Source organism: Salvelinus namaycush, chromosome 23, assembly GCF_016432855.1.
Source record: "Salvelinus namaycush isolate Seneca chromosome 23, SaNama_1.0, whole genome shotgun sequence".
Classification (NCBI taxonomy): domain Eukaryota; kingdom Metazoa; phylum Chordata; class Actinopteri; order Salmoniformes; family Salmonidae; genus Salvelinus; species Salvelinus namaycush.
Window position 1 is genome coordinate 27,469,597 of NC_052329.1, and position 14,843 is coordinate 27,484,439.

The 14,843-nt window shown below is 40.6% G+C and overlaps 1 protein-coding gene across 1 annotated transcript; it reads right to left on the minus strand.

Moving 5' to 3' along the window:
- Positions 1-6,700: 6,700 nt before the first annotated feature.
- On the minus strand, positions 6,701-7,639 carry LOC120018595 (olfactory receptor 6N1-like). Its single transcript, XM_038961805.1, has one exon. The coding sequence runs from the start codon at positions 7,637-7,639 to the stop codon at positions 6,701-6,703; it is 939 nt and encodes a 312-aa protein (XP_038817733.1).
- Positions 7,640-14,843: the final 7,204 nt, after the last annotated feature.

The following is a 14,843-nucleotide window of genomic DNA, read 5'->3' on the forward strand; positions in this document are numbered from 1 at the left end:
ACAGAATAGGTCAACTTTTGTACTATGGGGGAAAGTAGATTGACATAACTTTGTGCTTTTGCTGTTTATTAGGCCTAGTCATCTTGTTGGCTGACGAAATGTAAATGTGGACAGTTCTTCCAATATCTTCAATATGATTCTCGGAATTGGATAAGTACGCACGCAGTTGTGTCCACGATGTGCCTGTCATCACTTGTAGCCTGTGAGAAAGACCCGATCACGTGACGGAGAGCCATGTGAGTGAGAGGTTCTTCGGCGCTCCAGCTGGGAGAAGGGAATTATAATGATTATATTCAGCCCAAGGGCACAACGGCCACTGGTCACAAAAGGCATGGATTTGTTTAGGGGGCTTTACAGCCACACAATGCCGCCACGAAATTCGAGGCATTATCAAGAGCTTGTAAAATTGTGCATGAGAGACTGATGAAGTGTGTACAGCCTGCACAAAAATCAAAGCAGAGTTCATGCCTTTCATGCGAGTTTTTTCAAATCATTAGAGTCGCATCCTGCAGACTTTACATATAGCCCAATGTTTTTATCACAACTAAAGTTACATAAACAACTCTACTCTCTAACAACTCAGGCTTATGCCTGCCCATATCAGAATCTACTATTCTGTTCTTCTGAAATAGACTACATTTTCTATAATAATAATGAATGTATTGTGATGGTGTAGGCTATATTACATGGATTTATTAGACTTTTTAAAATGTAGATGTTCCAAAGGTCTGCATCAGTGGCTTGTGGAATATGTGTGGAAGCCAGGAGATGCTAAATGTGTTATTTAACGGCCAATTACCGTGAGACCAGAAGTTATTTGCTTGACAATCACAGGCTGACAAAATTGTGTGACCGCCACAGCCCTATCCATCACCCAGAGGTAATCCGGACAACTTGCCACAAATGTGGCAAGCATTGGAGTCAACATGGCCAGCATCACTATGGAATGCTTTCTACGCCTTGTAGAGTCCATGCCCCCAATGAATTGAGGCTGTTCTGAGGACAAAGGGGGGTGCAACTCAATATTGGGAAGGTGTTCCTAATGTTTTGTGCACTCAGTGTAAATTAATAACTAAATGTAATCTAAAATGTAATCTACAGAAACACTCATAGGGCCATAGTCAAAGTAGTGCTGCATAATCCAATAAAGTTTAAAATGACTCCTTTCTTGTAAAAATACGTATAAATTGCTGAGGTATAGTCACTTTTGAGGACACAAGCTCAAGTACACAGTACAAATCTGATAAAAATAAATGTTTTCTATAAACACTACCAATCAAAAGTTTGGGGTCACTTAGAAACCTCCTTGTTTTTGAAAGAAAAGCACATTTTTTGTCCATTAAAATAATACAGTGTAGACATTGTTGTTAATGTTTTTAGACTAGTTGAGTATCTGGAGCATCAGCATTTGTGGGTTCGATTACAGGCTCAAAATGGCCAGAAACAAAGAACTTTCTTCTGAAAATCGTCAGTCTATTCTTGTTCTGAGAAATTAAGGCTATTCCATGCGAGAAATTGCCAAGAAACTGAAGATCTCGAACAACACTGTGTACTACTCCCTTCACAGAACAGCGCAAACGGTCTCTAACCAGAATAGAAAGAGGAGTGGGAGGCCCCGGTGCACAACTGAGCAAGAGGACAAGCACAATAGAGTGTCTAGTTTGAGAAACAGATGCCTCACAAGTCCTCAACTGACAGCTTCATTAAATAGTACCCGCAAAACACCAGTCTCAACGTAAACAGTGAAGAGGCGACTCCGGGATGCTGGCCTTCTAGGCAGAGTTGCAAAGACAAAGCCATATCTCAGACTGGCCAATAAAAATAAAAGATTAAGATGGGCAAAAGAACACAAACACCGGACAGAGGAACTCTGCCTAGAAGGACAGCATCCCAGAGTCGCCTCTTCACTGTTGATGATGAGACTGGTGTTTTGCAGGTTCAGCTCTAGCATTATCTAACAACTGTTCTGTATACATAAATGTTTTGTAGACTTTGTTTTGTACCGCTTCAACAGAAGTAAATTAACTTAGCTAATTTTTGCCAGTTGATACCATTAGAGCTAGCAAAAAGTTGGCTAATGTTAGCTAGCTAACTAGTTCACTAACTTTAACCATTATTTTTTTCTCAATCACACTAGACCTGAATCAAATGATGAAACCAGCGGCCAAACGAACGATTGAAGACTGATATTCTGACGTTTTTTGACAGTGCACTGTGAGTTTTTATTAGAATCAGTATAGCAATGCAATCTGTCAGTTTCCCTATATATGTCACGATCTTTCAAAATCGAACCCAGAAGCAGACCAGGACAAGGAGCGTAGGAAGAATGTGAGTATTTATTTACAAGTGAATGTGAATGGGTAGATATATCCAGGTGGCGTAGCGGGCAGTGGTGGTGAGTTGATGGGAGTAAATAGGTGGCTCCATTCGGGTAGAGGAATCCTCCGACGACCAGGCGGGAATGGGGTAAATGATCCGGGTGAGTAACTGAAGACAAAACAAACGGAGGTAAGTTTAAGGCAAGCAATACGTAAAAAACAACAAAACAAATTCTATCCAACTTGAGGCTGATACTATGGCACAACATACTGTTCATGGCTAACGATCCGGCAGGGAATGGATGTCAGGTCCGGGCTTATGAAGAGGAGAGATGATGATCAGGACCAGGTGTGCAGCTAGCTGATGGGATACAGGTGCGGGTAATCAGAACTCCCAACTGGCTACATTGCCTGGCAACCAGACAGGGTGCGTTCCAGGACGCCGAAAAAAACACTCCAGGACAGAACACAGGCAAAAAACCGACTCAGGAAACGGGATTCGTGACAATATAATTCCCTACTTTTTACACTGACACGTTTTTACACTAAACAGCTCTACAAGCTTCACTGTCATGGTGCACAGTCAGTACACAAGACTATGCTCATCATGTCTTAGCAGGATCAGATGGTGACAGGTGTCCCAGCAGGGTCAGACAGCCAGTGAAGACCAGTCTACAAAGCTCAGTTGAATTTTCAAATCAAACCAAATTTGATCACATGCAACAGGTGTAGACCTTACAGTGAAATGCTTGCTTACGAGCCCCTAACCAACGAGCCCCTAACCAAAATAAATATGGATAAGAATAAGAGATTAAAGTAACAAGTAATTAAAGAGCAGCAGTAAAATAACAATAGCGAGACTATACAGGGGGGTACAACACATGTGTTGGGGCACCGGTTAGTTGAGGTAGTATGTACATGTAGGTAGAGTTATTAAAGTGACTATGCATAGATAACAACAGAGAGTAGCGTCATGGAAATATTGAATAAAATATTTCTCAAATACCGGAGCTTGTGAATTCAAATAGACTTTATTACAAAAAGTAACAAAGCCGACCAATTCCATGGAACGACTAAATTCTCTTGCCACAGACCTCAGGCCTTATAGGTTTCCACCTTCAGATAACACACATGGTCACTCCCCTCTATGTAGAATCTACATTGTAGATGATTAACACCCCGGTGGCCTCTAGCCACCATTGTCTTTCTGCCTCAATTCTTGCTTGTTTACAGATTCTATTGGTGGCGTATCCATAGCAATGATACAAGAAATAAGACACACACATAATGCAGGTGTCTGTCCAATGATACTCATAGGACTACACAATGGCTCTCCCCAAGCCTGTAATGGCACAGACATACATATACAATACAACTACATGCCCTAAAGCCAGTCGCACGACCAGGTAATGACTTCCCTCAGGCCTACAACAGCACAGGCATACATACATAATGCAATTGCATGTCTCAATGCTAGTCACAGGACCAGGTAATGACTTCCCTCAGGCCTATAACAGCACAGGCATACATTTTCTGCGTATGTTCTGTTTTTACATGTCTAGTGATTAACTCCATGTTGACCCAGCTCTGTTCATTCACCTGAGCTCAGCCTTTATTCTGCTTGCACATGTCTATTCATTAATAGATCTGCTTACTACTTCTGGGAGAACAGTCTAGATACTGGAAAATCACCCATAGTCATGACTTTTGTCCGACAGTAGCAACGGTGTAAAGTAAAAGAGGGGGGGGGGGGGGGGGGGGGGGTGGAGTGGAAGCTGTTTAAAAGCCTCTTGGACCTAGACTTGGCGATCCGGTACCGCTTGCCATGCAGTAGCAGAGAGAACAGTCTATGACCAGGGTGGCTGGAGTCTTTGACAATTCTTAGGGCCTTTGCAGTATATTATAACAATTAGTGAATGGTTACAAAGTTCCATCTTGAGTTGCTGGGTAGGATACAGTCTGAGATCTGGGAATAATGGTCATTTCAATTATTGAACCATTGATTCTATTCTTGGATAATATAATGTATAAATGTACTTCAAGGTAGTTTTTTCTCATACTTCATCTGAGCAGGATCAGATGGTGACAGGTGTCTCAGTAGGGTCAGGCAACCAGGGAACACCGGTCTGTGACTGCTGAGGTGAACTTTTTCAGATGCAACACTTTATTCTCTCAGTACAGCAAACACTGGACAAGCCAGAAGCTTCAAAGATTGAAACTATTTTAAGGCAGTCTGACAAACCTCTAAAGTTGATTTCCAAATTATGTCAAGGTTTGATAGAGGCTTTTCCTGATGACACAAAACATGTCAAACAAAAATGTGAGGAAGACCTGGGAGACACTATTGACGATGATGGATGGATACAGACATGTATGAATGCACAGTCATGTTCATATAATCTCAGACATAAATCACTGCAGTGTAAAACCATCCATAAAACATATTATATGCCAATGAAACTGAAAATCAAGCACTCAGAAATGTAACTATTCTGCTGGAGGTGTAAAACACTAAAGGGCACAAATTTGAATATGTCATGATCGTGTGAAGGCTGGCTAAATTCTGGCAAAGACTATGTTCTTTTGTCTCAGCATGTCTACAGATTCTCACTTTCCCTTTTTGTTTGCTTGGAATTGTTGATACTGGAGGCTATTTAAGAAGCAACTGTGTAACCATAGCATTTATAGCAGCTAACCTTCATTGGAAGGTTGGTTATCCTCCCACAATGTCACAATGGATGGCAGAAATGTCAAATTATGTATCACTAGATTTGATGTATTACTAGATTAAGGGTATACTGTACAACTCTGATAAGGTCTAGGTACCTTATGGGGTCTGTAATGAAAACATAAAACATTTTTTAGTCAAGCAGTCACAAATATATATATATATATATATATTTTCTGATTTGCGCCTGTCTCAGTGGACTTATCCATTGAGGAGGCCGCAGGGATGCCACGGTCCAAGACTATGTGGATTGTGGCTCAGATGCACAAGGCACGTCTCTCTCCAAAATGAGCTCTCTCCTGCCATTTTGTGGATATTCATTGTTTCCTAACTTCATTGTGTACATTGCTTGCTATGTCTATCAATTCCCCATTACAAATTTCACCAGTAGTAGTTCATATTTCCCCTTAATTACCATAATGTCTATTCTGCAATGTTTATTTGGTTACGGTAATTTCATTGAATATATTATTATTACAGTCATTTACCATTCTCAATGTCGGAGTGGACATGTGTTTTGCAGAACTCACAACCTATGTTACACTTGTGAGAAACCAGTTTTTGTTTGTTTCATTCCATTTATGAGTTTAGTCAATTTATTCATTGTTTTTTGTTTGAAACACTTCTGTAAATTTTGGTTGAGGACGTGCACCTGATTACAGATATAGAAGTAGGACCAATCTACCTGGCCTTCGGGCAAATGTAGGCCTATAAATGTGCCCATTTGGTGATGTCTGATACTATTTATGATTGTCTTAACTCACCACCACTAATGAGCTGTTAGCTTCTCAAAGTATTTTTCCTCACCTCAAACAGCAAGTAAACAAAGTCTGTTTATAGAATCAGTTAAGAATGACAATAGTACTTCAAAGTATTTTAACAATATTTCCAGCTCTCTCCCTTTCGATAATCACTTGGCATGAAATGGAAAAATGTAATGCTCCGATCCAGTGGAAACGTCATAAACTACCTGACCCAGTTGATAGATGATACAATGTTTAGAGTTCGTTGCAGACAGGTCATGCATAGCCAATGTGATTTATAGGATATTTATATTTATCAGGATATTTTCTGCCTGCTGGCTGCAATGTTATGTGTTGGATTGATGTAGACTATTTTTACATAGTTGGCAGTGGCAATAAAAGTTACTTTTAGATCTGTGTCATTTTCATTTAAATTACGATTGTGGAATGTAGATTAACCACAGAGAATGCTTTTGAAATACAAAGAGTATTAAAAATTAAATGAAAATATTCCACGAAAATGTGCAAATGAAAATCACAACTGACACGCAGATTGGTAGAAATGGTAAGATGCATAGCTACATAGGATATGTCTATATATGGGAAAATACATGTTTAAAATGTTGACAAATCAATTGGTCGAAAGAAAAGACTATGCTTGGTCGACCAAAATTTTTGTTAGACGAGTACAGCATTAGTAGAAATGCAGGAAATTAGCATTAGATATCCCAAAAAATGTAGGAGGACCCCAGACCTCCTGCCAGCTGACCCCCCCACTTCTAAAACCAAAGTGCTATAGGTCTCAATAAATGAGGCACCATTTAAACTTGCAAAAGTTGTTACAGATGTTACCTTTTATTTTTGTTGACTTCTGACATCAGGAAGTCTCCCTGTTGTGTAAGATCATGTAACTAACGTTTCATATCAATGATTTTATGTGCATTACACTTTCTAAAAACTGCCCTTCGAATCTGCTGGAGGTTAAGTCCATATATGAGAGGGTTTAAGACAGGTGGTATAACAAGGAATTGTACAGCCATTGCATTGCGCATATTTAGTGTAATATTTACACTACTATTCCATCCTTGCAAAGTGTCAAACAGGGTCACTGTGACGGAAATAACCATTGTTATTAAATGTGGCACACATGTCTGTGTGAACTTAATCCTTCCCTTAGCTGACTTTACACAATTCCTTACAATCTGACAGTAAGAAAATACGATGAAAAGTAACTGTAAAACATGAATCACTATTATACATTTGTTCAAAATCGGATTGATTGTAATGGGTAAACATGCATGTTTCAGCATAGACGGAATGTCACAGAAGATCTTATCAATACGAGATCCACACAAAGGAATTCTGACAGCTAAACTAACTACTATGAGTGCTATAAATAAAGGATAACACCAAGAAAATAAGAGTAACTTTCTAACAGTTAAAGATGTCACAATGGTATGGTATAGTAGTGGTCTGCATATTGCCACATACCTGTCGTAAGACATCACTGTTAGAGTAGAAATTTCACACAGGACAGATGTGTATATGACATAGGCTTGAGTCAAACATCCACCATAAGATATCACCTGAACATCTGACTGAAGGTCCAGTAAGATCTTGGGGTAGAAACCAGCAGTTCCATACAATCCATTGACACATAAACTACACAGAAAGATATACATGGGCTCATGGAGACCTTTCTCCTGAATGATTGTTATGATCAGAGTCAGATTCACAGTGATGATGAGAAGGTATGTGATAAGAGACAAGATAAAAAAGACCGATTTGTTGTTAAATGTCTCTTTTAAGCCAAAGAGATAAAAGAACTTGACTTGGGTTGAGTTCTCCATAGATGTTGTTAATTTTCTTCCTCTGGTCAATGCAGCAATTCTTAGTTCTTGCAAGGCTTGAGCGTGTATGGATGTGAATGAATGCAAGTGTGAATAATTTGATTCTGTGTCGGCTCAGACTAAACACAATAGTTTTAACAAAACAAATTCACATCCTCCCTCAAACTCTTATCAAAAAAAGATCCCGATAATATCTGTATATTATCAGACAAAAGAAATGAAACAACTTATGTCCATGAAATGTCTTCTTGCTTTACAGAGGAGACTGCTCCAATAATTTGCATTGCAAGCCTCTAAATATATCATAGTGTATGATCACATGGGATTGTAGTTTCAGTCTCAACATGTAACCACTCCATAGAGATGGATCTATATTGAGTTTATGACAAGCAACTCATTAGATTCTATTTACTCTGCTTTGGTCCGTTTAAGGCAGCGTTTCCCAAATCTGTCCTGGGGAGCACAAGGGTTGCATGTGGATTCTTTTGACCTAGCACTGGACTTGCCTATTTTAATAAAGGTTAAATTAAAAATAACAAAATAAACATAGCTGATTCAAATAATCAAAGCTGAATCAGCTGTGTAGTGCTAGGGCAAAACACAAAACCCATTTGGTTCCCCAAGTCAAAGTTTGGGAATTGAGAAACAGACGCCTCATAAGTCCGCAACTGGCAGCTTCATTTATTCTGGTATTGTCCCTATGTAGCTTGTTTCTGGTCACAGGTTCAGGAATGGTTAAAAAAATCATAACATGCAATTAAAATTAACCTTACAAATAGCAGTGTTGGGCGATTTGGAAAGACATAGTCAGTCAATAAATAATATAATAATAATCATAGGAAAGGTTTTCATCTTTAGCTCACAATCTGTGGATAAAATACGAGTAGAAAGGTTTAAACATTTTGTAAAACATCACAGCACAATTGATAAATATATGGCACATGGAAACCAAACAAGGGTGGTCTATGGTGATAGGTGGGATGGGCTGAGAGTGGCTGAGTGTTGGGATTAAAGAGTTTATGTTTCGTGTATGAAATGGAACCAGCGGCCAAACAATTGAAGACCGATATTGTGACGTTTTCTGACAGTGCAAAGTGAGTTTTTATTAGTCAGTATAGCAATGTAACATTATTGATCTGTCAGTTTCCTATATAATTCCCTACTTTTCACACTAACATGGTATAAACAGCTCGACAGGATTCACTGTCATGGTGCACAGTCAGTACACAACACTATGCTCATCATTTCTTAGAAGGATCAGATGGTGACCGGTGTCCCAGCAGGGTCAGACAGCCACTGAAGACCGGTCTATCAATCAATCAATCAAGTTTATTTTATATAGCCCTTCGTACATCAGCTAATATCTCGAAGTGCTGTACAGAAACCCAGCCTAAAACCCCAAACAGCAAGCAATGCAGGTGTAGAAGCACGGTGGCTAGGAAAAACTCCCTAGAAAGGCCAAAACCTAGGAAGAAACCTAGAGAGGAACCAGGCTATGAGGGGTGGCCAGTCCTCTTCTGGCTGTGCCGGGTGGAGATTATAACAGAACTATGCCAAGATGTTCAAAATGTTCATAAGTGACAAGCATGGTCAAATAATAATCATGAATAATTTTCAGTTGGCTTTTCATAGCCGATCATTAAGAGTTGAAAACAGCAGGTCTGGGACAGGTGGCGGTTCCATAACCGCAGGCAGAACAGTTGAAACTGGAATAGCAGCAAGGCCAGGCGGACTGGGGACAGCAAGGAGTCATCATGCCCGGTAGTCCTGACGTATGGTCCTAGGGCTCAGGTTCTCAGAGAGAGAGAAAGGAAGAGAGAACGAGAGAATTAGAGAGAGCATACTTAAATTCACACAGGACACTGGATAAGACAGGAGAAGTACTCCAGGTATAACCAACTGACCCTAGCCCCCCGACACATAAACTACTGCAGCATAAATACTGGAGGCTGAGACAGGAGCGGTCAGGAGACACTGTGGCCCCATCCGAAAGATACCCCCGGACAGGGCCAAACAGGAAGGATATAACCCCACCCACTTTGCCAAAGCACAGCCCCCGCACCACTAGAGGGATATCTTCAACCACCAACTTACAATCCTGAGACAATGCCGAGTATAGCCCACAAAGATCTCCACCACAGCACAAACCAAGGGGGGGCGCCAACCCAGACAGGAAGATCACGTCAGTAACTCAACCCACTCAAGTGACACACCCCTCCTAGGGACGGCATGAAAGAGCACCAGTAAGCCAGTGACTCAGCCCCTGTAATAGGGTTAGAGGCAGAGAATCCCAGTGGAGAGAGGGGAACCGGCCAGGCAGAGACAGCAAGGGCGGTTCGTTGCTCCAGAGCCTTTCCGTTCACCTTCACACTCCTGGGCCAGACTACACTCAATCATATGACCTGCTGAAGAGATAAGTCTTCAGTAAAGACTTAAAGGTTGAGACCGAGTCTGCGTCTCTCACATGGGTAGGCAGACCGTTCCATAAAAATGGAGATCTATAGGAGAAAGCCCTGCCTCCCGCTGTTTGCTTAGAAATTCTAGGGACAATTAGGAGGCCTGCGTCTTGTGACCATAGCGTACGTATAGGTATGTACGGCAGGACCAACTCGGAAAGATAGGTAGGAGCAAGCCCATGTAACGCTTTATAGGTTAACAGTAAAACCTTGAAATCAGCCCTTGCCTTAACAGGAAGCCAGTGTAGGGAAGCTAGCACTGGAGTAATATGATCAAATTTCTTGGTTCTAGTCAGGATTCTAGCAGCCGTATTTAGCACTAACTGAAGTTTATTTAGTGCTTTATCCGGGTAGCCGGAAAGTAGAGCATTGCAGTAGTCTAACCTAGAAGTAACAAATGCATGGATTAATTTTTCTGCATCATTTTTGGACAGAAGATTTCTGATTTTTGCAATGTTACGTAGATGGAAAAAAGCTGTCCTTGAAACAGTCTTGATATGTTCGTCAAAAGAGAGATCAGGGTCAAGAGTAACGCCGAGGTCCTTCACAGTTTTATTTGAGACGACTTTACAACCATCAAGATTAATTGTCAGATTTAACAGAAGATCTCTTTGTTTCTTGGGACCTAGAACAAGCATCTCTGTTTTGTCCGAGTTTAAAAGTAGAACGTTTTCAGCCATCCACTTCCTTATGTCTGAAACACAGGCTTCTAGCGAGGGCAATTTTGGGGCTTCACCATGTTTCATTGAAATGTACAGCTGTGTGTCATCCGCATAGCAGTGAAAGTTAACATTATGTTTTCGAATAACATCCCCAAGAGGTAAAATATATAGTGAAAACAATAGTGGTCCTAAAACGGAACCTTGAGGAACACCGAAATGTACAGTTGATTTGTCAGAGGACAAACCATTCACAGAGACAAACTGATATCTTTCCGACAGGTAAGATCTAAACCAGGCCAGAACTTGTCCGTGTAGACCAATTTGGGTTTCCAGTCTCTCCAAAAGAATGTGGTGATCGATGGTGTCAAAGGCAGCACTAAGGTCTAGTAGCACGAGGACAGATGCAGAGCCTCGGTCTGACGCCATTAAAAGGTCATTTACCACCTTCACAAGTGCAGTCTCAGTGCTATGATGGGGTCTAAAACCAGACTGAAGCATTTCGTATACATTGTTTGTCTTCAGGAAGGCAGTGAGTTGCTGCGCAACAGCTTTTTCTAAAATTTTTGAGAGGAATGGAAGATTCGATATAGGCCGATAGTTTTTTATATTTTCCGGGTCAAGGTTTGGCTTTTTCAAGAGAGGCTTTATTACTGCCACTTTTAGTGAGTTTGGTACACATCCGGTGGATAGAGAGCTGTTTATTATGTTCAACATAGGAGGGCCAAGCACAGGAAGCAGCTCTTTCAGTAGTTTAGTAGGAATAGGATCCAGTATGCAGCTTGAAGGTTTAGAGGCCATGATTATTTTCATCATTGTGTCAAGAGATATTGTACTAAAACACTTAAGTGTCTCTCCCGATCCCAGGCCCTGGCAGAGCTGTGCAGATCCAGGACAGCTAAGCCCTGGAGGAATACGCAGATTCAAAGAGGAGTCCGTAATTTGCTTTCTAATGGTCATGATCTTTTCCTCAAAGAAGTTCATGAATTTATTACTGCTGAAGTGAAAGCCATCCTCTCTTCGGGAATGCTGCTTTTCAGTTAGCTTTGCAACAGTATCAAAAAGAAATTTTGGATTGTTCTTATTTTCCTCGATTAAGTTGGAAAAGTAGGATGATCGAGCAGCAGTGAGGGCTCTTCGGTACTGCACGGTACTGTCTTTCCAAGCTAGTCGGAAGACTTCCAGTTTGGTGTGGCGCCATTTCCGTTCCAATTTTCTGGAAGCTTGCTTCAAAGCTCGGGTATTTTCTGTATACCAGGGAGCTAGTTTCTTATGACAAATGTTTTTCGTTTTTAGGGGTGCAACTGCATCTAGGGTATTGCGCAAGGTTAAATTGAGTTCCTCAGTTAGGTGGTTAACTGATTTTTGTCCTCTGACGTCCTTGGGTAGGCAGAAGGAGTCTGGAAGGGCATCAAGGAATTTTTGTGTTGTCTGAGAATTTATAGCACGACTTTTGATGCTCCTTGGTTGGGGTCTGAGCAGATTATTTGTTGCGATTGCAAACGTAATAAAATGGTGGTCCGATAGTCCAGGATTATGTGGAAAAACATTAAGATCTACAACATTTATTCCATGGGACAAAACTAGGTCCAGGGTATCACTGTGGCAGTGAGTCGGTCCAGAGACATGTTGGACAAAACCCACTGAGTCGATGATGGCTCCGAAAGACTTTTGGAGTGGTCTGTGGACTTCTCCATATGAATATTAAAATCACCAAAAATTAGAATATGATCTGCTATGACTACAAGGTCTGATAGGAATTCAGGGAACTCAGAGAGGAACGCTGTATATGGCCCAGGAGGCCTGTAAACAGTAGCTATAAAAAGTGATTGAGTAGGCTGCATAGATTTCATGACTAGAAGCTCAAAAGACGTAAACGGCATTTTTTTTTTTTTGTAAATTGAAATTTGCTATCGTAAATGTTAGCAACACCTCCGCCTTTGCGGGATGCACGGGGGATATGGTCACTAGTGTAACCAGGAGGTGAGGCCTCATTTAACACAGTAAATTCATCAGGCTTAAGCCATGTTTCAGTCAGGCCAATCACATCAAGATTATGATCAGTGATTAGTTCATTGACTATGACTGCCTTTGAAGTGAGGGATCTAACATTAAGTAACCCTATTTTGAGATGTGAGGTATCACGATCTCTTTCAATAATGGCAGGAATGGAGGAGGTCTTTATCCTAATGAGATTGCTAAGGCGAACACCGCCATGTTTAGTTTTGCCCAACCTAGGTCGAGGCACAGACACAGTCTCAATGGGGATGGCTGAGCTGACTACACTGACTGTGCTATTGGCAGACTCCACTAAGCTGGCAGGTTGGCTAACAGCCTGCTGCCTGGCCTGCACCCTATTTCATTGTGGAGCTAGAGGATTTAGAGCCCTATCTATGTTAGTAGATAAGATGAGAGCACCCCTCCAGCTAGGATGGAGTCCGTCACTCCTCAGCAGGTCAGGCTTGGTCCTGTTTGTGGGTGAGTCCCAGAAAGAGGGCCAATTATCTACAAATTCTATCTTTTGGGAGGGGCAGAAAACAGTTTTCAACCAGCGATTGAGTTGTGAGACTCTGCTGTAGAGCTCGTCACTCCCCCTAACAATACCACTACAGTCTACAGAGCTCAGTTGAAATGTGCAGTGTATTATAACAGTCAGTGAATGGATACAAATATCCATCTTGAGTTGATTGATAGTCTACAGTCTGAGATCTGGGAATAATGGTCATTTCAATTATTGAACCATTGATTCTATTCTTGGATAATATAATGTATAAATGTACTTCAAGGCAATTCTTTGTCATGCCTCATCTGAGCTGGCTACATTCTGGCAAAGACTATGTTCTTTTGTCTCAGCATGTCTACAGATTCTCACTTTCCCTTTTTGTTTGCTTAGAAATGTTGATACTGGAGGCTGTTATAAGAAGAAACTGCGTAACCATAGCATGTATAGCAGCTAAGAAATGCATTGCCAATAATTGGAAGGTTGGTCATCCTCCCACAATGTCACAATGGATGGCAGAAATGTCAAATAATGTATCACTAGATTTGTTTTTTTACTAGATTATGGGTATACTGTACAACTTTGATAAGGTCTGGGTACCTTATGGAATACTTTATGACAAATGGGGTCTGTAATGAAAACATTTTTTAAAAATTGTCAAGCAGTCACAAATATATATATATATATATATATTTATGGCACACGAGACACCTATCTGATTTGTGCCTGTCTCAGTGGACTAATCCATTGAGGAGGCAGTGGGATGCCACGGTCCAAGAATATGGGGATTGTGGCTCTCTCCCGCCATTTCATGAGCATTCATTGTTTCATAACTTCATTGTGTGCATTGTTTGCTATGTCTATCAATTCCTCATTACAAATATCACCAGTAGTAGCCTACATTTACAGTTAATTCACATAATTTGGAATCTGCAATGTTTATTTGGTTACGGTAATTTACTGTTCTCAATGTCGGAGTGGATATGTGTTTTGCAGAACTGACAACCTATGCTCTTATTACGCATATAGAAGTATGACTAGTCTACCTGGCTTGCGTGCAAATGTAGGCCTATAAATGTGCCCATTTAGGGATGTCTGATAGTATTTCTGATTGTCTTAACTCATCACCACTAATGAGCTATGGAGCTTCTCAAAAGTAATTTTTCTACACCTCAAACAGCAAGTAAACAAAGTCTGTTTATAGAATCCATTAAGAATGACAATAGTATTTGAACAATATTTCCAGCTCTCTCCCCTTTGATAACCACTCGGCAAGAAATGGACAAATGTAATGCTCTGATCCAGTGGAAACGTCATAAAACAACTGACCCAGTTGATAGTTGATACAGTGTTTCGAGATGGTTGCAGACAGGCAATGCATAGCCTATAGGATATTTAATTATATCAGGATATTTTCTGCCTGCAGGATGCATTGTTTTTATGTGTTGGCTTTATGTAGGCTTTTTTAACATAGTTGGCAGTGGCAATAACAGTTACTTTTAGATTTGTATCATTTTCATTTAGATTGTAGAATGTAGATTAACCACAGACAATGTTTTTGAGATACAAACACTATAATAAATTAAATG